The sequence below is a fragment of the Macadamia integrifolia genome, unplaced genomic scaffold, assembly GCF_013358625.1.
Source record: "Macadamia integrifolia cultivar HAES 741 unplaced genomic scaffold, SCU_Mint_v3 scaffold100, whole genome shotgun sequence".
NCBI classification, from domain to species: domain Eukaryota; kingdom Viridiplantae; phylum Streptophyta; class Magnoliopsida; order Proteales; family Proteaceae; genus Macadamia; species Macadamia integrifolia.
The window spans coordinates 441,868-469,763 of NW_024868049.1; the positions used below are offsets into that span (position 1 = coordinate 441,868).

The 27,896-nt window shown below is 39.9% G+C and overlaps 2 protein-coding genes across 8 annotated transcripts in view; both read right to left on the reverse strand.

Annotated features, from left to right (window-relative positions):
- Nucleotides 1-27,896, reverse strand: part of LOC122062303 (protein TIME FOR COFFEE-like) — a 71,398-nt gene that overhangs the window by 22,953 nt on the left and 20,549 nt on the right. For 5 of the 7 annotated variants that reach the window (XM_042625903.1, XM_042625904.1, XM_042625907.1 and 2 more), the window contains exons 6-8: nucleotides 19,047-19,566; nucleotides 18,876-18,939; nucleotides 18,724-18,795 (exon numbers count right to left, since the gene is read on the reverse strand). In XM_042625903.1, coding sequence (XP_042481837.1) covers nucleotides 18,724-18,795; nucleotides 18,876-18,939; nucleotides 19,047-19,566 — 656 coding nt within the window. The remainder of the gene's footprint in view (nucleotides 1-18,723; nucleotides 18,796-18,875; nucleotides 18,940-19,046; nucleotides 19,567-27,896) is intronic. The other 2 variants (XM_042625906.1, XM_042625905.1) reach the window with 1 other exon arrangement.
- Nucleotides 8,584-9,957, reverse strand: LOC122062305 (uncharacterized protein At2g29880-like). The gene is made up of 2 exons (XM_042625910.1): nucleotides 9,576-9,957; nucleotides 8,584-9,500 (listed from the first exon to the last, which is right to left on the reverse strand). Exons 1-2 carry the CDS (start codon nucleotides 9,954-9,956, stop codon nucleotides 9,153-9,155), a joined length of 729 nt encoding a protein of 242 aa, XP_042481844.1. The 5' UTR covers nucleotide 9,957; the 3' UTR covers nucleotides 8,584-9,152.

Consider the following 27,896-nt stretch of genomic DNA (forward strand, 5'->3'; position numbering starts at 1 on the left):
TGTGTGGGTCCTCGTGTCCCGAAACTCATTTTAACCCGATTGGTTCAAAAGAGGCTCAAGCCAAATAGACCCTTAGGCCCAACTTAAGTTATAAGTTGGGAAATGAGGAAATGAATCCTCATTTCCCTTGCGCCCAACGTAGGAGAGGAGAGAAAGGGGAGAGGAAGAAGAAGAGGATTGAAGGCCTACCTTGGTGCCGGCTACCGCCTTGTTGCCGAAATCACTGCCGAAGGTAAGTACAACCTCCCATACCACTCTCTCTCTCTTCATTTCGACCTAGACAAAGCTAGGTATGGATGGAATCTTGGTGTACACACCATGTTAGGGTTGTAGGATGGGTGTTCTATCCTCCTGGTGTTGTTACCGAGCTCGAACCAAGCCCGGTGAGCTCCGGCAACATATAATGCCAAATGACCAACTAGGGTTTCGATCGTTCAATTGACGTATCTCCCAAACGGCTCTGTGGAATTGAAATTTTCTTAGCTTAAAATGATGCTAGGGACATCCCCTACAAACTCTAAGGAACAAATCCTGACAATCGGGCCCAAGTCGGAAAGCCCCAAATTATTGGATTGACCTGTATCACCACCGGAAACAGTCCACCGGATCCACTAGGTCTGTTTCCGGTGGCATATTTCTTATGGACTTGGAGCCTTATGTGCTCTCTGTCACCTCCACCGGAAATAGGACTGATATTTCTGGTGGAAATGCCCTGTTTTCAGTGTTTGTTTTCGATGACATCACTGTCAATAGGAGACAGTGTCTGTACCTTTTGGGGGTGACCTGTGTGGGTCCCTCCCGATGTTTTCGATGCGTACTGATGTACGATCCCCTTGCATCTAGGACAGTAACAAGCACGAGCCCCGAAGTCATAATTAAATTGATTGATCGGTGGCCGTACTTGAACCCGAACACGACCGATCGTACAGGTGAGGGATGGATTATGTTTATTTTTGAAATGTTTATTATTTATTAAATTGCTCACATGCTTAGAATTATATGAAATTATCATTTTACGATCATGATATGAATTGTATAGAATGTATGACGGGTTATGATGTGGCCGAGGTGGTACCGATACCATGATCGCCGTGTGTTTGGATGTGTGTGTGACGGAATCCGACATGGCCGAGGTGGTACCGGTGCCGTGATTGCCGTATCTATGTTGCATTCATGCATTGATTATGTGCATTAGAGTTAGTTGTAGTCGCGGGTTACACTTTGTGGCCAAGGTCTCGCTGGTATCGTGTACCCCGGGACTGCATTTGGAAATGGATACGCTTCGTGGCCAAGGTCTTTCCAGTGTTACGTAGTCCACACTCAACTGCTATTGCATGCTAGATTAGGTAAATGGTCTCGGGTTTCACTTTGTGGCCAAGGTCTCTCTGGTATCATGTACCCGGGACTGTATTTGGAGATGGGTTACACTTTGTGGCCGAGGTCTCTTCGGTATCGTGTAATCCATACTAACTGTATCATTATGAAGGCATATAGTATATATGTGGTTAGATATCACTCCCTATGCTATGCACCCTTACCAACAAGGGTTGAAGTGTTGGATAACCCATTGTGGTATGTTTGATGAGCCTTCCCGAAGTGCCACTCCCGCGGTACGATGTGATTGTTACCAGAGGCGGGAACCTGTCCGGCGTGGCCGATGTGTTACCGGTGCCGTGACTGCCAGGACGCATACAGGGACCGACAGGCTTCTAATCACGGCTAGGGTTTGTATCACTGCATAGTCGATGTCGTTTCTGAGTCGAGAGATACAGCCTAATGCGCCATAGTAGCATTTACCAGACTTAGTTTGTATTGTTAGGTGGGTAATAAACAAATGAACTACATCACGAGCATCATGGACTATGTATTTAATTTTCACAATCATGCATTATAAATTATTATTGCTATTATCTTGCTTAGATGTCCTTGCCCCACCCCTCACTGAGCGAGTTGGAAAGCTCACCCCACGTATACACCCCTTTTTAGATGATGATGCAGGTACGGTGGTGCCGATGGCAGGTGATCAAGTATCTTCTAGGCTGGAGTACGGTGTGAGCGACTGGTGGATGCCAGAAGCAGAGGAGCACGATCAAGACTGTGCTTGCGACCACTGTGCTTACGCCGCACCGTGAGATTGTACATCATATTGTGATATTTTTTATATAGTTGTGGATTGTATATTTTCTTGAGATTATAGTATATGTCATGGATGAATATAATAGAATAACTGGGTTATTGCTATTATATTACCATTAGATGTTTCCCCATTTTATTTATAAATTCCGCTACTGTACTCTGATTCCGCTGCTTATACTGGTTTGTGATGTGAGATTGTGAAAATGTTAAGGTACTACTATCAGAGATCCTAGTAGGTTTGTAAGACAGATACGTGTCTTACTCACACCGCCGGTATTCCTAATGGTAAGTTGGGACTGCCGAGAGTGGGGTGTGATAATTTGCAATCTTTTAATTTGGGTAGTTAATAGTCAATTAGGGAGTTACCAATTTAAGTTTTATTTTGTTTCTAATTTCATTACTTAGAATTTAGGAAGCAAATTAGGAGTTGCTAATTTTATTTTAGATTTTGTTAGGAAAGTTTTAATTTCAGTTTATTATATAAAGGCATGCAACCCAAATAATTAGACAGATTTTTTGAATGATGAATTAATTAATTGGTTGAAACCTTGTGGTTTGCTTGGTCGTGAGACCTTCCCCCTCCCCCTTTGTGTGATTCTTCTCCTCCCTGCAACTCTGAGTGCACTCAGGGATTTCTTCCCTTTCTCTCCATCACCTTCCATCACAAACGCTTCCTACCAATTCTGAAGAACACGAACAGAAGAAAGAGAAGACGCAAAAGTATGATAGGAGAGAGAAAAGGAATCATAAGAGAAAACATGGGCTATGAGCTGTTGAGTACAAGTCCTAATCCTCTCCTAATAGCAATAGGTTGGCCAAAAAAAGGAATTATACTTGATGACATGTTAGGCTCAGCATTCTCTGGATCCAGAGCAAGCTAGGGGATGTGCAAAGGTGTTGTAGTAGTGGTGGCAGTGGTCTGAAGTTGCTTGTTTCTGGTACAACCCCTACGATGCACCTGAAGAGTTGAATTATCGATCTGCCTTTAAAATTCTCTTATAGTATGCTGAATAGGCGTCATCTCCCCCTAACTGGAACAGTATTCTCTATCTCCCCCATAGCTGGAACATCAGTATCTGTCCCCTCACTCTCTTTCCGAACCTGAGGATCTTCAAAAAGGAGGATGGCGGATACATTGGTGAAGCAAGCAAATTTGTAGTCACCTCTTCACTATCCAACTAGACTCCCCCTAAAGAGGTGGCGAGAAGTAGTAGACAACAGATTCATGAAACACAACATCCATGGTGACCATAGTATGCCTAATAGGAGGATGGTAACATTTGTATCCTTTCTGTGTAGGGGGAATAACCCAGAAAGATATACTTAATGCTATGATGTTCCAATTTCCCAGGTGAATGATTATCCTGAGCATAGCAAGCACATCCAAAAGTCTTTGGAGGAACCAAAAAGGAAGAATTCCCTTGAAAAACATCAACAAGAGTCCAGGAATCAAGAACTCAAGTAGGCATGTGGTTGATCAAGTAAGTATCAGTAGGACAACATCACTCCAGTGTTGAGAGGGAACCTATCTGGAAAACATTATGGATAATGTCCAATAAGTGTTTGTTCTTGCATTCGGCCACTCCATTCTGAGCTGAAGTACCAACACAACTAGTCTGATGAAGATTCCTATGATCAGCAAGTTACTTTTGAAACTAGTCCTCCATAAATACTCTATACCATTATCTCTACGAAGAATCTTCAGAGTAGCATTGAACTATTTGAATCATCTTATGGAGTCATTGAAAATAACTGAACACCTCACTTTTGTGCTGCATAAATCATCTTTTTCTAGAAATAGATGTTCAGCGAGATAGATCCCATACATCAGAATAAACCAAATGGAAAATTGATGAACTTTTATTTAATGGAAAATAATTGGAACGAGTTTGTTTAGACAGAGTACAAGCTTCATAAAAAACTCATCCTTGGTACATTGCTTAACGAATTGTGGAAATAAAATAGACAATGTCCCAAGTGGAGGGTGTCCTAAACGAAAGTAGCACTATTGTATATTAGAGGAGACGGTGTAGCTAACGAGGGTAGTAGATACTGTAGTTGTAGGGCGACAACCAACATCAAGAAAATAGAGATCACTCTGCACCTTACCACATCTAATCGTCTTCCCTGTTGTCGAAACCTGAAAAATGCAGTGGGAAGGAAAAAATGTTACTTTATAGTTTAAGTCCCTAGTAAGGCTACTAGTGGATAGTAGGTTAGTAGTAAAATTAGAGATATGTAAAAAAACTGAAGATAATGTAATAGAAGAACACTGAATAGAACCCATTCCTGAGACAGAGGATAGGGTTACATCTGTACTTTATCTCTGCCTGATTTGGATGTATAGTGGTGGAATAAGCCCGAAGAACCTTGTTGCATATTGGTTGTGCTTATTGGCAACCTTGGCCATGTGTGAGTGATAAGGTGGTCAGAGGTGATGACGTGACTGTCTATGGCCACTATGTTGTCATGGCAGTGCTCAGAGGCGTCTCACATTGCATGTGTGAAGTGAAAGCAGCGTGTGAAAGACTCTTCATTAACAATGAAGAAATCAATGGTTTACACAATCGCAGCACCATAGAAAAAGAAATGTATATGTAAATTGTAGATCCTTGAACCATCATAGTTGTCACGGAGCCAAGGCAAACCAAGAAGATGGAGGGTTGTCTAAGCGCTTAAGCGAGAAGGCATCAGCCTTAAGGCGAACAAGGCAATCAAGTGTTATTTTTATTTTCCCCATTTTCTAACATTATTTAGTAAGTTATATATACCTTGTATCATAAAAAATCAAGATTAAGCAACATCAAGTCATTAAAAATCAACATTTAACCATATTAAATCATAAAAAATTAACATTAAGTTATATTAAGTTATAAAAAATCAAAATTTAGAGAAATACTCTTGTTCTGTAATAAGTTTGACTGGTCAAATGATTTTATTTTTTCGTGAGACTTTTTGTATTAGTTTTAACATAAAACCAGCTTTCCAACAAGTCTAAAATTACTTAAATATGAGTTATAATGACAAAGTTATGCTCCAGTCAAACTTATTTACAAGTGCGCGAAAGCTGTTAAAATCGTCTGAATGAAAATAATTTTATGGATATCAAAACAAAAGATTATTTTATAGGACTTTTGGTTTTTAGCAATGCTTTAACATGATAGAATTTATAAAATTTTCATAATTGAGAAAACCCCCAGCATTTTAAAGTTGAAAATCGCCCCTATAACCAAAATCCAGTTTTTATTCTTGGATTGGGGTGTTGACTTTTTATCATTTTGGAATTTGATTTTTAAACTATTTTTATTGGATTCAAATAGGGGGCATTTACTTATTTATGAATAATATCTTAAGTGAAATAACAAATATAAAAGACATTTACTTAAATGATATTCGGCATAAAACCCAAGGCGATATACAGTACAATAAGGCAACTGTCACCTAGGCAATGCCTTGACAACTATGCGAACCATGAGTCTAATGCACCTGGAATCGTGTCGATCGGATATCGGAATAGAAAGTTACGACATGTTCTTCAGGCCAACATGTAAGTTGAAAAAAGAAATGTTTTACACATTAGTTGGGGTTCAATCCCATTTTTTAGATCCATGTAGTGAATCTAGGTTGAAGGTATAAACATGAGACATGTAGTTATTCGAGTCTTCTATTCGTAGAAAAAACAATCGAGCCAATCGGTGTTCGAATGAGAGATATGATCGGTCTATATGATAACAAAGAAACTAAACCAACCGAGTTTCTCATAACGCGTTCAGTTTGCCTGACTTTAAGTTGAATTTTGAGAGCTCTTTTAAAGAATAATTAGAGGAAGGATATTTCTGGAAAAGTTTACATATTTGAGTCTCCCCTCAGAAGAAATAAGAATAGATTCATTTGGAGTCATATAAAAAAATTTATGCCTCTCGCACTGAGGTAAGGTCAATCTGCCAAAGTAGATTCTTGTCTGAACCAGGTGGCTAAACCATACACGAATTTTGGGGCTTTTGTTGGACCTTTTTAAGTGAATTTTAGATCATTCATTCATCTCTTTAAAAAAAAAAAATGAGAGAAGAAGAAAAAAACCCTCGCAGAGAAAATAAGAAAGAAGAGAAAGGAGAAGAAGAAGCCAAGTGTTTGTGTGCTCTCATGCCCAAATCTTGAGAAAACCCCTTGTTTGAAGATTTTAGTGCTCGAGTACCATCACCACCAAGCTTGAGAAGCCATTAAAGACTAAATTGAAGGTTGGATAGGGGTTTTGAAGTTCATTAAAGACAAAAAAGATCCTTATGTGTGTTAGAAGGAGAATACAAAGAAGTGGGACCACCATCTTCTACTTTTGAAGGTTCAAGATTCTCCATCAAAAGGGGAAAGTTGAAGATTCCAGTGTCTCTGGGGATCTCATAGAAGCTAGCCAAGAGAGGTAATCTCTGCTCACCAAGTCCTATTTTGTATTTCGTATGATCTAAGTTGTTAAAGTTGCATAACCTATGGCATTTATTGTGAGGGAAAGGTAATGCAGGAATAGATTATAAGGAGCCGTTTGATAACACTTCTATTCCTGGAGAGTGTTCTTTTACAAAAGTGTTCTTTTTCGATTCCATGCTGTGAAGACACTCTGGCGGAACAGAAACAGCGTTTGGTAAAACTATTTCAGAAATGGCTTTAGAACAGGAAAAGAACAGAAACAGCGTTTGACAAACACTTCTATTCCTGGAGAGTACAATAATGAAAATTCACTTTTGAACAAAGAAATCAATAATTACAAACATGCTATTATGGTCAAATTTAACTTAAATAAGGAAATAATTTGTTTATGAAACTATCTTTTAAAATACTATTACTTAAAGGAAATAATAAAATATAAACATAAAGAGTTTCCACAGTTATCTTAATAAGAAAACAAAAGTCTACTATTCAAGTTTATAGGAATTACAAAATAAAAATCATAGCTGCAAATAGGTGTCTTGAAATTTTATTACATAAACAATCAAATCAGGGGGTAACCCTTATCTACTGCCATCTGATTTGCAATTTGTATCCTTAGCTCATTCATCTGTCTTCCTTGTACACGTTGACTGCCCTGATGAATTGTAGTAGAAGTACTCGCAATATCACCATCTTCTTGTTCTCCGTGAGCGTTGACTACCCTGACTCTCTCTTCATTAGGATCATAGTAGTCATCTTCCCCATATTGTTGAAAAAGTGCATCTGCTATTTGTTCAGATTTAATATAGTTATGAAGTCCACAACAAGCTATCACAATATAACTTTGGTAACTAAGTGAGAATTGAGGCATGTTTTTTAAAATAGGGAATCTTGATTTTAAAATCCCAAAACAACGCTCAATATGATTCCTTAAAGAAGAATGTCTATAATTAAACAATTCCTTAGTACTTCTGGGTTGTCTTCTTCCTCCATTATAATCTGGTATATGATATCTCTCTCCTTTAAATGGTGTCAAGTATCCATTCCTACTCACATATCCTGAGTCTACAACGTAATACTTCCCTACAATATGATAAAGCAAGACATTAAAAGCATACACAATAATCATTTGCATACATGATAATTTGGGAATTGATATACCTTGGGGAGGATGAGGAAATCGTAAAATAGGATCCTCTAGGGCTCTATTGAATACACGACAATCATTTGCACTGCCTTCCCAACCCGCATATACAAAAGTGAATTTCATGTCAAACGAGCAGGCACACATCACATTTTGGGTTGTTATCCCCTTCCGTCCTCGATATGGGATCTGTTTTCCCTTGGGAACTATAGCCGTAACATGTGTACCATCTATGGCACCAATGCAATCCTAATTAAAATAAAACAAAAAACCAACCAAAAGCACTATTATGTGAAACAAAAAACGATCATAAGTTAAAAAATGATGTAAACTTATTAGAAAGAAAATTGCCAATTTACCTTAAAATATGGCCACCATTTGTTGTTTGCAATTATTTCCATAGGAATCTCATCAAACGATGGGGCTTTGATATACTCCTTAGAAAGCTTAAGCACCCCTTGCAATACTTTGCCAAAGTAATAGCTGACAGTCTGTCCTGAATGTTGGAATCTCTCCTCAACTGCTCTATTAGTAGGACCTACACCTGTTATTCTGAACATGAACATTGCCAATTGCTCATCTACCCTAATTTTGCGACTGTCTTGTAACCAACCACGATGTCTCATTAGTAGGCATAAATTTAAAAACACATGTCGTTCCATGCCAAATTCTTCGTAACAGCGGTTTGCATGCCCATGCAACACCTCATGTACCCATGTTGCCCCTGTGAATGCACTATCCCTGCGTGGTTCTCTATTGTATAAATCGCTGGAATAATGATATTGTACTATCAACAATGTTGCGAGAATCAATTCTTCTACATCGTCGTCAGTAGAGGAGATTATTGGAGTATTATCGACATTTGCCATAACTGATTCATACAAATTATAAACTTGTTAATATCATACAAATGTTTATCCCCTAATACAAATTTTCCAAAAGATCTATAAAACTATAATCATCCAACATGCCCTAATTATCAGATGATGTAATAAGTATTTAAAACAAAAAGGCATCCAACAGAATCATTGCTACAATAATAGTAAAATTTAACTGGCATATTTAGAAAAGTAGCATAAAGTGTAAATATCCATATTACACTTTTACATCAAGTGTAACTAACAAAATATATCGATCCTACTACAAAAGGTCTTAAATGTATTTCATTACAATCATCCATATTAAAAAAAAAAATGTTAGATTATCATCCATCAATCTAACACATCAAAAGCCAATTGTTTCGTTTCATCCTTGAGAGTAATGAATAATTCTCTCCATTCCCGATCCACCAATATCATCTTGCACGCCTTAATATGCAATTCTCTTGGGATATCATTCATAGTTTCCAATAATCTAACACAAGTAGAAGTGCTGAAATCTGTGGTATTTAGAGTGAGACCCATTGGAGTTGAGCTAGGGGTTGAAGTATTCTTGTTTGCTACTGACTCGGTTAGGGTCTGTAACTCTGTATGGCGCGTTCAATACCAGTTGTCCTACTCTTCTTCCTATATCCTGTAGGTGTCCTATCAAGTCTTCTGTTGACTCTAGGACGATCAGTTCCTGGATCTTGGCTTTCATAATAACTTGTCTGCAAGGTATTAGCCAATGGAGTAGTTGGAGTTACATCTACATCTGCATCCACCTCATCATCAACACCTCTCGATTCCTCTTCAAACCTGAAATCAGATTCATTCCCGAATCCGCCTATCCCACTAGCATATGAATCCCCAAAAATTATACATAGTTCAGGCCAATGTGGTAGCCCATTCCTCCTAAACTTTGACCAATCACGATTTGCCTGAAAATTTTACACACTAGCTATTAGATAAAATTACACCGAATATTAAAAAAATCATATAAAAGTACAGTATACCTTGATGTGTACATCCCAAACACTGTCATCTTCAACTGTACAGGTCCTCGTCACGGAATTCCAACCAAAACCTGTAGTATCCAGTAGTCTCTTGAAAGCGCTGTAATCGAATCGCATTTTATTCATCTTATTCCTTAATTGAACCATCGTAAATGACCGATTAAATTTTTCCTCAAGCCCCTTCTTGATATTGTTCCACCCACCTTTATTGAAAGTGCTAGAACTCTTATTACCAACTTTCACTTGTTCAACCATTAATTTCAAGAGATAATCTTGTTCGCTTTGAGTCCATTTTGCTGCCTCGTTATTAGCTCTCGAAGTGGATGCCATTACTCTAAAATTAGAAACACATCTCATTATAGCCTTAAAAAAGAAATACATGTCTTTTGGCAAGGTATTTGTTTACGTCATGCTCAAGAACTTCAAATTGATCTTTCCATTTGTTTACATAATAAAAGCCCTCTTCCAGCTCCAAAATATCAATATCATTAAGCACTGAAGATTTTATTAGTTTAAAAAATGATCAATAATGGTAACTCTGGTCTTTTAATCCTCTAAGTATATTCTACAGGAAAAGGGACCTATAAGGTGGATCTCCAACCAGAGAAATAACAGGAAAAATGATAGGGACTAATGAACAAAATAGAAGATAATAAGATAAGATTTAAAATCAGACAATTTAGAGTAGATGAACTAGAGGAGAAAATTAATAACTAAGAAAAGATCTAACTGTCCTAAAAACCTAGTCAAGTGATATTTATTATGAGGACTGTTGAATGGTATAATATTACAGAAATCATAATTCAGAAAGAAAGGCCAATAGTAAAGTCCTAGTGCTAAAGGAAGGCCAGTGACAAGCCTTTTGGTTGTTCCCCAGTGATGTGGATACTAACAACCTGGAATTTAAAGTCTGGATCTCAAGTCTGGATTTTTCATGATAAGTTTGATAAGTTTTATGATAAGTTCATATCTCCCAGTGATGTGCCCCACCTTCATTCACTTTTATGATAAGTTTGATCTCAAGTATGGATTTTTCATGAGTTGACATAAAATCCGAACAAATCTGTAACATTGAAATCTGATAATTGGAAAATGAATTGGACATGCCACATGCCAAATCTAAGAGCTTATTGGGATAGTTTTGTTAATACCTGCTGCAGGGAAGATCGTGAGTTGCAGGGAAGCGACGATCGTGAGAGGCAAGGAAGCGGCGACCGGCGACCGACCTGCGACCGAGAGAGAGACAGTGAAGCGACGAAGGAGAGAGAGGGCAGCGGCGACTGACCTGCACCCAACCTGCGACCGAGAGAGAGAGAGACAGTGAAGCGGCAAAGGAGAGAGAGGGCACCGGCGACCGACCTGCAACCGACCTGCAACCGAGAGAGAGATACAGGGAAGCGGCGAAGGAGAGAGATGGCACCGGCGACGCACCTGGATACTAACAACCTGCGACCGAGAGAGAGAGAGAGGGAATCGGCGAAGGAGAGAGAGGGCAGCGGCGACGCACCTGGATACTAACAACCTGTGACCGAGAGAGAGAGAGAGGGAATCGGCGAAGGAGAGAGAGGGCAGCGGCGAAACCTGAGAGTGAAAACCTGCAATAGGTTTTCCTTAGGACTTGGGGTTTTTTGATCGTGAGATGGAGAAAAGGGTTTGGGGGTTTTGAATAGGGGATTGTTCTTTTAAGTTTATAAAAGAATAGAAAAGCAACTTTTTGGTACTCTTGCAATGTATTCTTTACTCATTCTTTTTCATTGGTTCATTCCGGGGGAATACAAAAATGAACCGGACGTGCCAAACATATTTCTGTTCTATTTGCATTCCCGCAGAATAGAAAAACACCAGAAACATTCTCCCAGAGTGTTATCAAACGGCACCTAAGTAAACTACCCCAGCAGTTTATAACCCCAAACAAGACAAATAGGTCTAGGAAACAAGGGAATAAGACCATCAAATAAACCCCTAAGGGTATAATACCAATACAGGAGCAAAACCAGTCCAAAACCCAACCCGATAGGAGAGAGAAAGACTTGCAATATGGCTGAACAGAGAGAGGTGCGGCCAGGTCTGTAGGGTTCCAATTGAGCTGCACTCTTGGGCGTAGGTAGTCCCTAGGAAGGGTACAAAAACCTAAAAATTTGAAGGACTTCCGACAGTCGGTTGCTGAGATATTCACTTTCTTGAAAATCAGACCTAGGAGAGAGAATTTGTCAGAATTCTGCAGGGACAGCAGCTGGTAGCCTTGAATGGTTCTTCCAAGATGGATCGATTGATCCATTAATGATGTGGAACAGCCCCTAGAAAGACTAGGCAGATCAGACTTCAGATGGAGATATTGGAGATTGATTGGACTTCAAAACCAGAATTCCTTTGCTGGTTGATCCTGATTTAATAGAGCTTGACAGATCTGAAAACTCTCTTGGAAACCTCACAGCAATAATAATTAAGAACAGAAAATAGTAATGAAAACTAAGAAGAAAAAACAAGATGGAGGGTTGAGAAGGATGAAAGATAATAAAGGAATGGGGATCTCACCCCTCAAAGGTTTAGGCATCTCACGTCTCAATAACAACTTTTAACTAAAGAGTAATCACTCAATAATTCATTCATTCAAATCTGAAATTGATTACATAAACTCCTTTATTTAAAGATGGCAGAATAATAATCCTAACATAACTAGGAGCTAGTTTCCAAATAAGACTAGACACTCCTAGTGGGACTTGGACTCATAATAGGACTAGACTAGAACTCCAACATGGAGTAGGTAACTAACTAGTCATTCATTAATAGGGAGACCTAAACTGACTCAAACTGAAATAACAAAGGAAATAGACTCAAAACAGGACTTTAACTAAACTAATGAATTAAATCCCGTTTTCCTACTTTCTACCCATATTTTAGGCCCATTAAAGTGGCCTATTATAAAGAAAACCCATAGGATCAAAGGCCCAACACATACATAACCTAACCCAAGGCTTATTTGCAATAAAATATGCTCATTAAGTGACTTATCTACATCAACTCACCCTCTCTTAGAAAAAATTCGTCCTCGAATTTTGTAGTGTGAGGGTGATTATAGCATGGTGCATATCTCTCTTCAAGCTGTAGAAAAATTCAGGTAGCTCTTCGATAATAAGGATGTAGTCTAGAATGTGAGGAGCTCGATCTTCAAGATACTTTAATGGGATGATGAACTCCACATGCTCAATCTCAAGGTCTTCAGATGTATCCATGAGGTCATCTTCTAGCACATCCTCTACTTTCTCTTCTTTGGTCATAGGCTCTTCAAGTCCTTTGTCCCTATCATTCACAGTCTCCTTAATGGTTTCATCAACCATTACTTCAATCTCGGACCCTTTAGGATCTTCCGCTTGGCTGTCCATAATCACCATAGTTGTTGTAGCACTAACCTCCTTGGGTTTGATCTCTTTGTCCACCATTGTGACCAGGTCGCTTTCGATTTCATCCACATGAATACCACTGATAGGAACGTCAATGACCAACTCTTTCTCAACAATAGTAATCTTATGACATATGGGTGGCCTTTGGAAATCTGGTGGAAGGAAGTACATGCTTCGTTCGTGCTTAGATAGGTACATGCCTGCCAACTCATACTGCATCTCTTCCCACGTTCTAGGCTTACGTCCTTGAGCTTGAAGTTGCCTTTCACGAACTCTCCATTGTATTCAAACACAATCACTCATCTGGGAACATGCATATTGGAGTTTTTGTGTCTCTGTTAAGTTGTAGTTGTCAAAGTATACATCCAATTCATACACCCATTCAAGGAATTCCCCACAAAAATAACATGGTTGAGCATTAGATTGGGCAGCAATAGCCTCCTTCAACTCTACCATCTGTTTCAGACTCTTGTCACCTGTGGGTGTCTTTTGGAGACATGTAGATGTATTTTAGTGGGAATTTTGCTGATGAATGAGCCTTCTTTGGACATATGCAAGGAGGTATTGGGTCGCCAACTTGTACTTCATCTCTTCCCAAGTCCTAGGCTCATATCCTCGAACTCGGAGTCGCTTTTCATACTCTCCACCGGTCTCTAGCACAACCAATCAACCAGAAGCAAATAAATTGAAGTTTTCATATCTCTGTCAAGTTATAGTAGTCAAAATATTCCTCTAGAGAATCTAGCCAATCAAGGATGTAGCAAGTATCCTTTTGTCCAGCAAAGTAACGAACTTCTGGAACCATCTTCGTTTAGGCTCTGATACCACTTAATGCAGGGGTAGTTTACTTGTAATCTAATCTACATTAAGTGGTGGAACCATCTTCGTTTAGGCTCTGATACCACTTAATGTAGGAGTAGATTACAAGTAAACTACCCCAGCAGTTTATAACCCCAAACAAGACAAATAGGACTAGGAAACAAGGGAATAAGACCATCAAATAAACCCCTAAGGGTACAATACCAAACAGGAGCAAAACCAGCCAAAACCCAACCCAATAGGAGAGAGAAAGACCTACAATATGGCTGGACAGAGACAGGTGCAGCCAGGTCTGTAGGGCTCTAATTGAGCTGCACTCTTGGGCATAGGTAAACCCTAAGAAGGGTACAAAAACCTAAAAATTTAAAAGACTTCCGATAGTTGGTTGCTGAGATACACTTTCTTAAATCGGACCTAGGAGAGAAAATTTGTTAGATTCTTCAGGGACAGCAGTTGGTAGCCTTAAATGGTTCTTCCAAGATGGATCGATTGATCCACTAATGATGTGGAACAGCCCGTAGCCAGACCAGGCAGATCAGACTTCAGATGGAGGAAATATTAAAGATCAATTGGACTTCAAAATTGGAATTCCTTTGCTGGTCGATTCTGATTTAATAGAGCTTGACAGATCTGAAAACTCTCTTGGAAATCGCATAGCAACAATAATTAAGAACAGAAAATAGTAATGGAAACTAAAAAGAAAAAACAAGATGGAGGGTTGAGAAGGATGAAAGATAATAAAGTTCATAGGGTGCTGCACCCCTTTAAACAAAAACCGAAAGATATATCCAGGATTCTCTGAGATGAATCAACCAATAATGGCTAAAGCCTTGAAGGAGAAGGAGAGTTGCAGCAGTACCTAAGGATCTTGCTCTGATACCATGTAAATATTAGAAGAAAAAGAGTAGAGGGAGGAAAAGACAACCAGAAAAAATAGAAGAGAGACAAAACTGCCCCTACCCATCTCGGTACTAATGCAAGACTCTATTGACTCAACTTACAGTATAGATAATAACTTGACTAAATCTATCATAAACACTTGCTCTCTTCCACGTACATTCTGCTCTGCAATTCCACTTCAGGGTTATGTCTTCTGTAAATTATGAAAAGTTCATGTATTTTATACCAGTCGTCAAGGTGTCGCTAAAGTGCCGCCTAGGCATCTAAGTACAATCTAGGGTCCAAGGCGATAGCACGGATTTTTTTATGCAAGATAGGTGACCATCTTGGTCACTTGGTCGTCACTTTGGGCCCCCATTGTGACTTGGCGGACGCTATATTATATTGTGTGTGTGTGCTTTTTTTATTAATAAGAAATTGGTTCTAATTGTAACCCTATTACTGGTTCGAATATAAAATTATAAAGCACAAGTTTTACGTGGGCGAGCCTGTGGCACAATGGTTAAGTTGCACTATTGCAACCTGTTGGTCACAGGTTCAAAACTTGGAAACAGCCTCTTCTGCAAAGCAGGGGGTAAGGTTGCGTACACACTTGCCCCTCCCAGACCTTGCAGTAGTAGGAGCCTCATGCACTGGATTGCTTTTTATATTATTTATGCTTTATATGGAATCATAGTTGCCAAGGAGCCTCCTAAGAGTGGCCTAGGAGAAACCTTAGGTGTCTAGGCACCTTTGGTGCCTTTGTTGTCTTGGTCGCCTTGTTGGTGTTACCTTGCATCCAAGACTCGTCCAACAACTTGGGTCGCCTTGACATCGTGACAATTATGCATGGAATCATACCTACGTTGTTACATGCTCTATAATTTTGTTTCTTACCTATATGCTATTATGCTCTTAGTTTATTGCTTTGTGTAGTTATTAGTATGTTTATATTATATCTTATACTTTGTTCATTATTTGTTGGTTTCTCATATTAGGTCATTACTAAGATAATTATATCATATTGCATTGATGTATTTATATTAAATTTATCATATTGCAATATTATCATAATTATATTTACGACATAAATACTACTTATATATAATTCATGCCTCAGGTGCCTAGCCGGGCACCTAGCAAAGTTGTCATGGCGACTAGGCGACCTAAGGCATGTTATTCGCTGATGATCTTGTTTCAATAGATAAGACAGTGGAAGGGATTAATACTAAATTGGAGCTATAGAGATCAAGCTTAAAATCAAGAGGTTTTATGATAAGCATAACGAAGATAGTGTATATGATGTGCCACTTCAATCAAACTAGGAGAAGTGATGAAATGGTGAAACTTGAGGAGCGGGAGCTACCACAAAGTGACTGTTTTAAATACCTAATGTCAATCATTAGCAAAGAGTGTGATACAAAGGATGATGTTTCCCACAGAATTAAAGTTGGATTGATGAAGTGGATAGGTACGTCGGGAGTGCTATGTGACAAACGCATACCTGGTAAACTCAAGGGACAGTTCTACGGGATAGTAATACGACCAGCAATGAGGTATAGGGCGGAGTGTTGGGTAGTCAAAAAGAGTAATTTAAATAAACTGGGTATAGGGAGATGAGGATGTTGAGAGGGATGTGCGGAAAGACCAGGAGAGTTAGAGTAAGGAATAATTGTAGTAGAAACGAATTAGGGGTTGCACAGATCCAGGACAAGCTCTGCTAGAGTAGGTTGAGGTGATGGTCATATTCAATGGAGACTCATGGATGCCCCAGTAAGGAAGAGAACATGAGAAACATATGAATAATCATTTGCTTCCAGAAGAAATCGAAGAATTTCTTGGGAATCCTCTAAGATCAATTCGTTCTTTTCTCTCTGATAGATGGTCAAAACTTCATCTGGGTTCGAATCCTACTAAGAGGTCTACTAGAGATCAGAAATTGTTGAAGAAAGACTAGATTCAATTAGATGGAACGAAAAGAGTAGGGGCAGACCTAAAATGACTATTGATGAAGTGGTAAGAAAAGATATGCATATGTTAGGGCTCTATTCTAGTATAACTGTGGATAGAGTTAGATGGAGGATAAAGACTTGTGTAGCCGACCCCTTGTAGGGAATGTTCCTGTGATGCTGGTTTGACTACTGCTTTGACTTTTTCTTTTGCCTCCTTTTACTTCCTTTTACTTCCTTTTGGTACTTTTTATTCTTATATATATCGGATCCACATAGCTGACCCTACTAGTTGGGATAAGGTTATGGTGGTTGTTGTTGTTGCTTTGTTCATTATATGTTGGGTTTTTTTATATTAGGTCAATACTATCACAATTACATCATATTGGATTGATATGTCTTCTATGTTGCATATAAGGATATTTTTATAAAATTATTAAGGGTACTTTATATATAGTGATATACTGAATATCTAGGTTGCCTAGTGGGCGCTTTGTTACCTAGGTGCCCCTCCACAGGACCTAATCTTGGATGTGCTTGGTCAGATCATCCATGATGAGCGCAAACAAATAAGGGCTTATATCTAATTCTTGGTGTAACCTAATCATAATTGGGAATTCGGTACTTTGGCTATCTGCCGTTTTGACACTTGTCACCACTCCCTCATACATGTCATTAATTATATCCACATAGTTAATTGAGCCCCTTCTCTTCCCTAGGAGATGCCAATTGAGCTCTCTAGGTACTCTGTCATAGGTTTTCTCTAAGTCAATAAAGACAATATGGAGGCCCTTTTTTAGAGTTCTAAATACTTCCACAAGCCTCCTTAAGAGGTAAATAGCTTTCCCTGGCATAAAACCAAATTGGTTCCTCATTACTTCAGTTTCCTCTCTGAGGTGGGCACTATAAATCAACATAAGCTCGTGTTGTCACCTTGGACCAAGAAAGAGCCTAGATACCTACGCTTGACAATTGTGGTGCCTAGACCGCCTTGGGTCTCCTAGCCACCTTGACAACTATATTTTCACAGCCTCAACTAATATTTTTATGGACTACCCTAGTTCCTTTAAATCCTTCAACATCTTCTTACCTATTGTTTCCATGAATAAATGTATTAGGTGAAAACTCCTAAGGTATTGCAATGGACAATTTTCATGTGCATTGGAAGGATCGATATAAAATATATTTTTTCATACCATCTCAGCTTTAATCAGGTTTGAAGCGTGAGTGAAACGAGAATAGGGCAGTGCGTTCAAAATCACTAATATCGGAAAGTATACAAGGGAAGTATGGTCTTTCAGAGGTACGATTGCATTGTGAGAGGGATGGAGTAGGGTGATGCATTTAGTACTTTTTAACGTTTTGTATCTGCTCTCATTTCCTGACTCCCACCCCCCCCCCCTTTTTGGGTTCATTCTAATTGTATACCAATAACCAAAAAGAAGTGTGTTAAATAAACATAGGCATCTCTCATTATTCCTCACTTCATTTTCCTATTTTATTGCAGTTCTCTTTTCTTTGAAGCCAGACCAGTCCATTACATGGTGCAAATACAACCCAGTAAAGCCTATTCTAACCACTTGATATCTTCTGCTGCATAAAATCCTGTTTAGTCATCCCTCTGCAAGGACCATATCTTCTGCCAATTCTTAACCTTTTGTGCATCATCTCACAACCTCAACCAATACCTTTTATCTACTTCCTTAGTTCTTATAGAGCCTTCAGGATTTAGCATATCTATAGTTTTCAAAAATAAATATACAGAGTGGGAGGAAGGAAGGAAGAATACTTAGGAAACCCTAAAACCATTCTCTAAAACCTACCTAAGTTGCCCCAGAACCATAAAACACCATATTGCTGCACCTTCGAACCTTCCATCTTGCACCCTTCCAGTTGCTAGCCTGTTCTAGGACCTTCTAGGACCCTCCTACATGAGATTTGCAGACAAATCTGTTTACTGGGGAGTCCAAAAAGCAAGTAGCAGAACACAGAATGCATGGATTATCAAAGTCTACAGAGTGAAGTAAGCTTGAAAAAATTCAACTCAAACATGAAATGTTCAAATAATGAGTATCATAATGCAAGGGAAAGGTTACTCACGGTATTGTTGTATGATACCTGAGCATCTGTACCTTCTGCATCATCATCATCATCATCATCTTTTGGGAGAGCCTGCAAGGAAATTAGCTAAATAGGGGATCAAGTATCAAGAAAAATAAAGTATCACATGGTGAAATGCCACAGGTGCTCACCATCAGATGAATTTCAAATTTCACCACCTTGGTACCCTCAACAGCTGCAGAACCTGGTGACATACTGGAAAAAGAAAGAGAAAGAAAACAAATAACATAAGTCATTAAACATTACACCAAATAAGAAACCATAAGCTGTAAACATCAAATAATTTCTTCTTGATATCCTACATATTAGGAGTCTCTGGTTTAAAATCTGATATCAATGAAGCTGCTGTATCTTCGCCTGTTGGGCTTGATTCTTTCTCCACAACATCAGTAGATACTTGCAAGCCGACTTCTAAAGTTCCAGCCTCCTCCACTCTTGGAGTATGAGTGGTTTGAATGTTCGTTTCCAATGATATTGAAGTCTTTGTATTTAAAGAACTTTTAGTAATTGGTTTCTCCTCCACCAACGAAAGGTCTTTTGGAAGAGAAGTTGGTGAATGTGAAGAAATTGGCAAGAAATTTTCTGGTTTGGAAGCAGTCCCTTCATTTGATATGATATTTTTATTTGACTTCGGGGATAAAACCTCTGCTTTTGCAACTGGGGAAATCTTGTTTGCTTCAGTTTTGGGTGAAGAAGCAAGAACTGAACTGTTTGAATTATGTCTAATGCTGCTGCATACAGATGGCTTTGAAGAGCACACCGTCGTCGTGGAGTTGTCACCATCTTCCAATTCTACAGTTCTTGGCCTCTTCCTCTTTGGAACTGCAAAAGCCGAAAGAATAATCATGGTTTTTTTTTTCTTTAAATATATTTTAAATCATAAAACAAGCCAAGATTGGAAGTTGGTAAATGATTGATCTGTCTTCTAGAGTGCGCGGATTTAGCAAACTCAGGGAAAAAACAAAAAACTCAGAACCTTCCATTTACAAAATCTCTGATCCTTTGAACAAGTCTATAACAACATCAGTTACTTCATTAAAAGAATAAAATAAACCTCAGTTTTAACATGAAAGCATGCTTTGTTATACACGAGCCCTAGCCTATCTTGTATTGTTGACCACAGATGAACCACAGGATGTGGACAGTGTCAAGGACTACTAGGTAGCAGAGTTTTCTGCCACGAGGGAAGAAATGACCCCACCTGCAAATGTTATTCATGCCAGAACAACTGGAAAGGTTACAGACCACCGAGCAAATCAGGGTAAGTCTTTTGCCATCGAACAGATTCACCCAAACATAGGCAGTGAAATACCCATAGACCTTGCATACAGACTTATGCAAGCCCCATCAGAAGTTCAGTATATTGGGGAAGTCCCAACAGAAATGGACACTTTTGGCCCTCACCCGTCGATACCACCACCAACCGGTGAGCATCCACTGGTGGGAATAGTTTGACAGTATGGGTTATTCACCCGTGTGGCCCAAGTCTTCGTAGCCGTGCACTCCTGAGCACCTCCATTGTCCATACAACTTATGATTGGTTGGATTAATACAGTAACTCACTTGGAAGTGGGCCCACTTGTGCCAACTAGGGAATTAAATCGGTAAATGGGGATCCCATTAATTCACCAAACATGCCTCGCTGAAACTAGTTACCTATATAAAGAGTAACTTGCTCATTTATTTCACAACCAACAATTGTGAAGGAAGGAGAAGAAGAGAAAAGTGAAGAAGGGAGATAAGGAAGAATTGAACTAAGGGAGGGGAGCTACCACTTTGTCACTCACACAATACCTTGAGAGGTGAGTGAACATATCTTTCTCTTACACACTCTCTCTCCACATGAAAACTATTAGCTCAATTAACCCCAAGCAATCTAGGGTTTATGTGCTCTCTCTCTCTCTCTTGCTCTCTCTCTCTCGCTTTAATTAATAAGGGAACTAGTTAGTGAACCTAAAATTAGAGTAATTGAAGGCTCATATTTGGGTTTGGGAACTAATTAAGTGATGATCCCCATCTCAATACCCAATTTATGCCACCAAACCCGTAACTAGAATTATAGGACAACCCTACTATAATTCATGCAATCAAGGTGATAATCATGTAATATCCAAGCTACCTAGGGTGCATACATGCAGATCATGCATGGATCATCAACCGTAGTATGCAAACAACTTTAATTGGGCAAAATTAGGGTGATGGTAAGATCACCACTATAGAGTGGGAATTACAGATGACGGTAGACACTGAAAATGGCCTAAGGATTCAGATATGAGGATACAGGCAGAAACCCCACTAAATTGACTTCACCGGTCAACGCCCACCAGTGGGTGAGCATCAACCGGTGGACATTCGGCAGAACCAAAAGCTTCTGTTTCATCCACCAGTCAGCCACCGGTTGGTCACCTCCAGCCAGTGACCATCAAATGGTGAGCCTTCTGAACAACATATTTTGACCTAATTTTTGGGCGGTCACTTGACCTATAGGAAGGCCAATTCAATACTCAACCTCTGACCTAAAACATCTTTTGTTCAACTAAATAGAACCGTCAAGCGGTGAGGCTTCGCGACAAAGGATCATCGATAGGATACACCTCGTCAAGACGAGAGGTGAGTGGGTGTTTGTTTCATTTTGCGAAGTGTTTCAAATATTTACTTCTGATGCATGATGTAATGCCCCGGCCCCATTAACCTTGGCACAATATTGTCCTCTTTGGCCCATGGGCCTCAAGGCTTTAAAATGCATTGTGCCATGTCAAGGAGGCTAGATGTTATCAACTAGCTCAGCAAACTCCCCCTAGGCAATGTGGGACTAAAACTTTGCACACCCTCACCGATATCCCAAGCGAGTTCAATACACTTGTTGTATTCTCGGATGTCGCATTCTTCCCCCCTTTGGGCACAGCGTCCCTGCTATGGCTCCACACATTGTCGGGATCCACTCTGATAGCATCTGTAACGCCCGGCCCCATCAACCTAGCACAATATTGTCCTTTTTGGCCCATGGGCCTCTAAGCTTTAAAATGCGTTGTGCCATGTTAAGGGGCTAGAGGTTATCAACCAGCTCAACAAACTCCCCCTAGGCGATGTGGGACTAAAGTTTGAACACCCTCACTGATCTCCCAAACACCCTGGTACTTGCCATATTCTTGATGGGACACCTCACCGATCTCCTAGGCAAATTTGGTACACTTACCGTATTCTTAGGTGTCACACATGAACATGTAGCTAGCATTTATTTATTGTTACTTATTATACTATATTTATGAAGTGTGTGATTGAAGTGTGTGTGTGTACAATATGTGTGTGTGTGTTGTGGTTGTGGTGGAAAGCGGAGTGGCCGAGGGTGGTTCTGACACTGCATTCCCATTTATGATTTTAATGTTGTATTGACGTCTTGTGCACCATAGTAGATTGCATATGGCGAGGACAAACAACTTGGGTGCTACAACCCTAGCCAGTAAAGGAAAGGTATTGGCAAATCCCACATGTGTAGGTCTGACGATCCACATCCAATGTTCGATGTGATTGTTGCTGAAGGAAGACATTATTGGTGTGGCCGATTGCCGGGCAACCAAAGTGCACATGTAGGGAACAATATGCTTCTGACCCACAACTAGCTTGTCTCGCTAGATGACCAATGGCGAATTTTAGGACCAGGGATACCACCTAAGTTGCAATAGCACTAAGACCATATTTAGACTTAGATTGATATTAGGATTGTATGTTAATAACTAGAACCATATTGCATCATTTAATTTATGTTGATTTCATCTCCTGCATCATATTTGGATGCGTTTACTTGCCTGTTCCATCCCTCACTGAGCTTTGTGAAAGCTCACACCATTTGTTGTGTGCCTTTTAAAATGGTAACGCAAGTACTCAGTCAGTTGCTTGTGTGGAGACGACTAGCTTTGTTGGGCGAGGAGCAGCGAGTAGAAGAGAGTGGAGTATGACCAGGATTGTGCTTATGGGGCACCTTGAGGATGATACACATCATTACTTTTTTTTCTTTTTGTGTACATAGATGATGTAAGACAGTGGTTAGTTATGTATGGTATGTCGTGACAGTGTACACACTTTTGTGTAATTATACCACTTATCAGTAGAAGATCACTAGTTGTATTTACATGTCCTGTCTCTTAAATTTTAATGGATTTTAGTTCTTTTCATTTAATTGTGACATTAAAGTACTGCATCGATGATCCTGGAAGGATTATTTGGTTAGGAACTGTGTCCAAGTCACGCGCTTTCAAGTAAGTGAAGGTGGGGTGTGACATGCTCACCACTACATGAAAAGGAAACTTTAGTTAGTTGAAAAATAAGTCGATATCAAAAACTCAAAATCCAGCTCACTCAGATGCTTATTGTATACAGATCTCAGTATTAGCGCTAATATCAATTGTTGTAACCCGGCAATCACTGAGAGGGGGATGAATCAGTGAGTCTAATTTCGATCCCCAAAACCTATCCGATATCTGACATGGCAAACCCAGATACACTTGTGCCTGTACCTGTCCCTGTTTGCACATAGTCATATGCACACTCAGCCTCTCATAGGCACTTCCAAGTATACACACCCATTCGGCATTCCACGTACTTCAATATATATAATGCAAACAATAATCGCACCCACAACACAGGGCTTTTACGAGGCTTGGCAATTTGCCTACGTCCCAAGAGTAGTGCTCATAAAGGCTTCATACCTAGTCAATACACTACTTTTGACTGCACCCACAGTCGGGAGCACCCACACCAAATTTTCTCAAGCCGAAGCTGAGATGGCACTCGCAATGCCTGTATAATGTGTAGCACCCAATACACAGGAGCACCCACTCCCAGTGCTTAGCACCCACTAAGCACTCAATAAAGAATATCATCAATTTGAAATTATATCAATGCCCTACAGTCAAACCCTGCCTAGTATATACATCCACAATTAGCTAGCATGCTTATAGTTCATCCACAACTAACCTAGCATGTATACAATTCATGCACAACAAACCCTAGCATACATACATGCAAATAATATAAATCAAAGGTTAGGGAATCTCACAACCGCTTGCCTGGGATGACTGGAAACTTGTACTAACAAGTTTGGTGCTCACACCTTCTCTCTCCATGGCTTCTTGCTCTTCAAAGCAACAAGTAAACACATCCTTGCTTTCTTCTCTTCCTCTTTGGCTTTAAGTTAAAATATTAACACACCTCAACCACCTCTTTTACCTCCTTTAATAGCCTAAGAACAATTATCATCAAGTATTCATGTTCATTCAAGGACCAACAAAGAGGGGGAAGCTTCTCTTACCAAAACCGCAGCCTTCCTTCACTCAAAACTCATTTTTTTTTTCTTTCATTGTGTAGAGCTTGAAAAAACGAAGAGATAGCAATTTAGATGGACTCATTTGGAGTTAGGGTTAGAAATTTATGGCCATTTGATGTTGGGCTAACCAGAACACTCAAAATGGAATCTTCGGAGGTTGGCGTAGGCTATGCTGGAGGAGCGCGCAACAGAGGAGCAGATCAGACCATAGATCGCACCTAAAAGATCTCTTAATATAAGCCGTCCGATTAAACCAACGAACAATAGATCTAAACCATAGGATTTGAATCTCACAAAGTCAAAGATGACGTCAACGTGACACAGGCGCTGACATCGTCAGACACGTTGTCGAGCTAGGATTGGTCAGTGCTGACATATCACATGGTGATGTCGGTTGTTTTTTCATAAAGCATTAATTGCTTTTGACCGTAGGACCCAAATCCATCATGATCATCTACAATCAGATCTCATGAGATCTTTGAGATCAGGATCTCCATGATACCTTCTATGCACATGCGAAACACTATAGCACACTTGATCAGGTGCAGCGCCAGAGCATCAAGACTTATGCACCTAACCAATGGATGATCTCATGATGGCATCTAGTCAGTCACTTCAGCACCCAGGCTCAGTAACCTTTGGATGGGAATAAGGCCTACGTGGCTTCATCTGAGCCATTCATTTTACAACCCTTTACTGCTTTTTATTACAATCAAGCCCCTGCCTCCATATATTTCAGTGCTTAAAGACCCCCAGCAACTCAGACCTTTAAGATATTGAAATTACACAAAAGCCCTTAAAATTTCAAAAATAAATTCTGAAAAATCCTCCCTACACCGAGAGCAAACTGGGATTTTCCGGTTTGGATTTTCGAACCGGCTCCACAAAAACACATGTAACTTTCTCATACAATTTCCGATCGAGAAGAAACGAAGTGCGTTGGAACCACGATTGGACTCTCTACAACTTTCAGAAGGCCTGATCATCTGACTTAGCCATGTAAAAAGACCAAAATGCCCCTAGGCCTTTCAAATGACGCATCTTTCTCATACAAAATCGGAACGAGACAAAATCAGAACCATTGGAAATATCAGATTTTTGTCGTATCGTTATATGCAGAAAACTTTTTCCAAAAAAATTATCTTCAATGCCGAAACTGCCCTCGACTGCCAAAAATGTCGTAAATTCTTCATACGGTATTGGAATGCGACGAAATCAGATGCACTGGACTAGATAAATTACAATTTATCTTTTTCATGAAGAAACGGTCTTCCAAAAATGTCATTTTCACTACCAAAAATGCCCCCGAGCGTAAATAGGCCAATTTTACTAGTTTTGACCCAGAAACCTGCACCACCTACCATGGATGAATCAAACCACTCCATGCACACAATGTGGCTATGTTATCTCATCGGTGACACAGGACGTTGCCATGTCATCATTTCCAACCACGTCACCCAAACTGGCCACGTCATCACCGCCACGTGGCCAGGTTGCCAACAAGGACAACCATAAAACAACGATCTCCCCCTTTGGAGTTGTTGGCAACCACCTCATCACCAATACACTCCAAAGCTCCAATGAGTAACTCTCTCCCCATTTGACAACAAGTATAAATGGTGGAACCAATGGACTCCCCCTGAGTCCAAAATGGGGGTAGCAGCATCAAGCAACTTGCTCCCCCTCTCCCAATACCCCTAGTGCTTGGGAAGAACCACCACTCCCCAGTTTCTGTCTGAGAAACTCAAACTGATCTTTGGAAAGTGGTTTAGTAAAGATATCAGCCACTTACTCTGTTGTGGAAACAAACTCCATCCTTACTTCACCTTCTATCACCTTGTCTCTCAAGAAATGATACCGGACGGCAATGTGCTTCGTTCTAGAATGCATCACCGGATTCTTGGAAATGTTGATAGCACTTGTATTGTCACAATACAGTGGCACTGCCTACTCAACCTTCACACTCAGATCCTCCAACATCTGCTTCATCCACAACACTTGTGTACAACAAGATGTAGCTGCAATGTACTCTGCCTCTATAGTTGAAAGAGAGACTGACTCTTGCTTCTTACTGTGCCATGCCACCAAGCTGCTCCCCAAATAGAATGCACCACCACTGGTGCTCTTCCAGTCATCCACACATCCAGCCCAATCTGCATCTTAAAAAGCTGACAAACTGAAGCTCTTGACTTTCGGATACCATAACCCAAACTCACTAGTCCCCTTCAGATATTTGAAAATTCTCTTCACTGCTGCCACATGTGTCTCCTTTAGTCCTGTTTGGAATCTGGCTACCATGTACACAGCTTGTAAGATGTCAGGCTTACTAGCTGTCAGATATAATAGGCTACCAATCATTGACCTATACGACGGGCGGTCAACCGATGGAGAGTCATCTTCCTTGCTCAACTTACACCCAGTCATCATAGGTGTACTAACTGGCTTGCAATCCTCCATGGTGAATCTCTTCAACATCTCCCTCACATACTTGGATTGAGATATGAAGATACCTTCCTTCTTCTGACTGATTTGCAAACCCAAAAAGAATGACAATTCACCCAACATGGACATCTCAAACTCATCTTGCATCCTTATTGCAAAATCTCTGCACAACTCATCTATGTGACTCCCAAAGATGATGTCATCTACATACACAACCACCACAAGCTGACTGCTTTCTTTAGTTCTAATGTAGAGATTATTGTCCAATGTCCACTAAGCTTTTCTTGAAACCCAACTTGCACAAGAGTCCAATCTAGAGTATTATGCCCTTGGAGCTTGTTTCAAACCATACAAGGCCTTCTTCAATCTGCAAACAAGAGTGGGGTCCTCACTCAGCTGAAACCCATCAAGATGCTTTATATAAACCTCCTCTTCCAAGTTTCCATTTAAAAAAACTGATTTGACATCCATCTGATAGACCTTAAACCCCTTGTACACTGACAAAGCCAAGAACATTCTGATAGCCTCAAGCCTTGCCACTGGAGCAAAATTTTACTCATATTCAATGCCTTCCACTTAAGCATACCCCTTGCATACAAGTCTTACTTTGTTCCTCACCACTTGATCATCTTCATTGAGTTTATTTCTGAAGACCCATTTGGTACCAATCACATTCTTGTCAACTGGCCTAGGGACTAGATCCCAAGTGTGATTCCTCTCTATCTGATCAAGTTCTTCATTCATGGCCTTCATCCAACTCTCATCATTGGTTGCCTCATCAGCAGTTTTTGGTTCAATCTTCGAAAGAAGAGAGTAGGTGTTGGTCTTCATTCTTCTAGTCTAAACACCTATAGTGGGGTCACTAATGATTAACTCATCTGTTCCTTGTTGATCAACTCTGTTGTGTCTCCTCTGCTCATCTGAATCTACCCCAGCCTGTTCAACATCAACCTTATCTTTGCTTTTGGGTCTACTATCAACCAGGTCATTCTCATCATCAAGATCTTCAAATTCTGGAAGTTCATTTCCTAAGCCAAAAGGAATTTCCCTTTTTTCATCAACTGTGACATCAGCACTCTCTACAATTTTTCTAAGTCTGTTGTTGTAGCATCTATAGGCCTTACTTGAAGTAGAATAGCCTAGAAATATACTCTCATCAGCCCTATCATCAAACTTGCCCAAATCTTGGTTTGTGTTCTTGATGTAACAGTTGCTACCAAAGACCTTGAAGTGTCTTGCTTTAGCCCTTCTACTAAACTAGATTTCACATTGAGTCTTGCCTTCATGAGGTCTCAACATACATCTGTTATGGATGTATACTGCAGTCAAAACTGCCTCCTTCCAGAACTTCTTGCCCATGTCATTCTCTGCCAACATTGTTCTAGTC

Coding starts and splice junctions, on each gene's coding strand:
- LOC122062305 (XM_042625910.1), bottom strand. CDS start 9,956: ATGTATTTCTTTTTTAAGGCTATAATGAGATGTGTTTCTAATTTTAGA. Junction 9,501..9,575: donor TTTGGGATGTACACATCAAG/GTATACTGTACT, acceptor TAAAATTTTCAG/GCAAATCGTGATTGGTCAAA.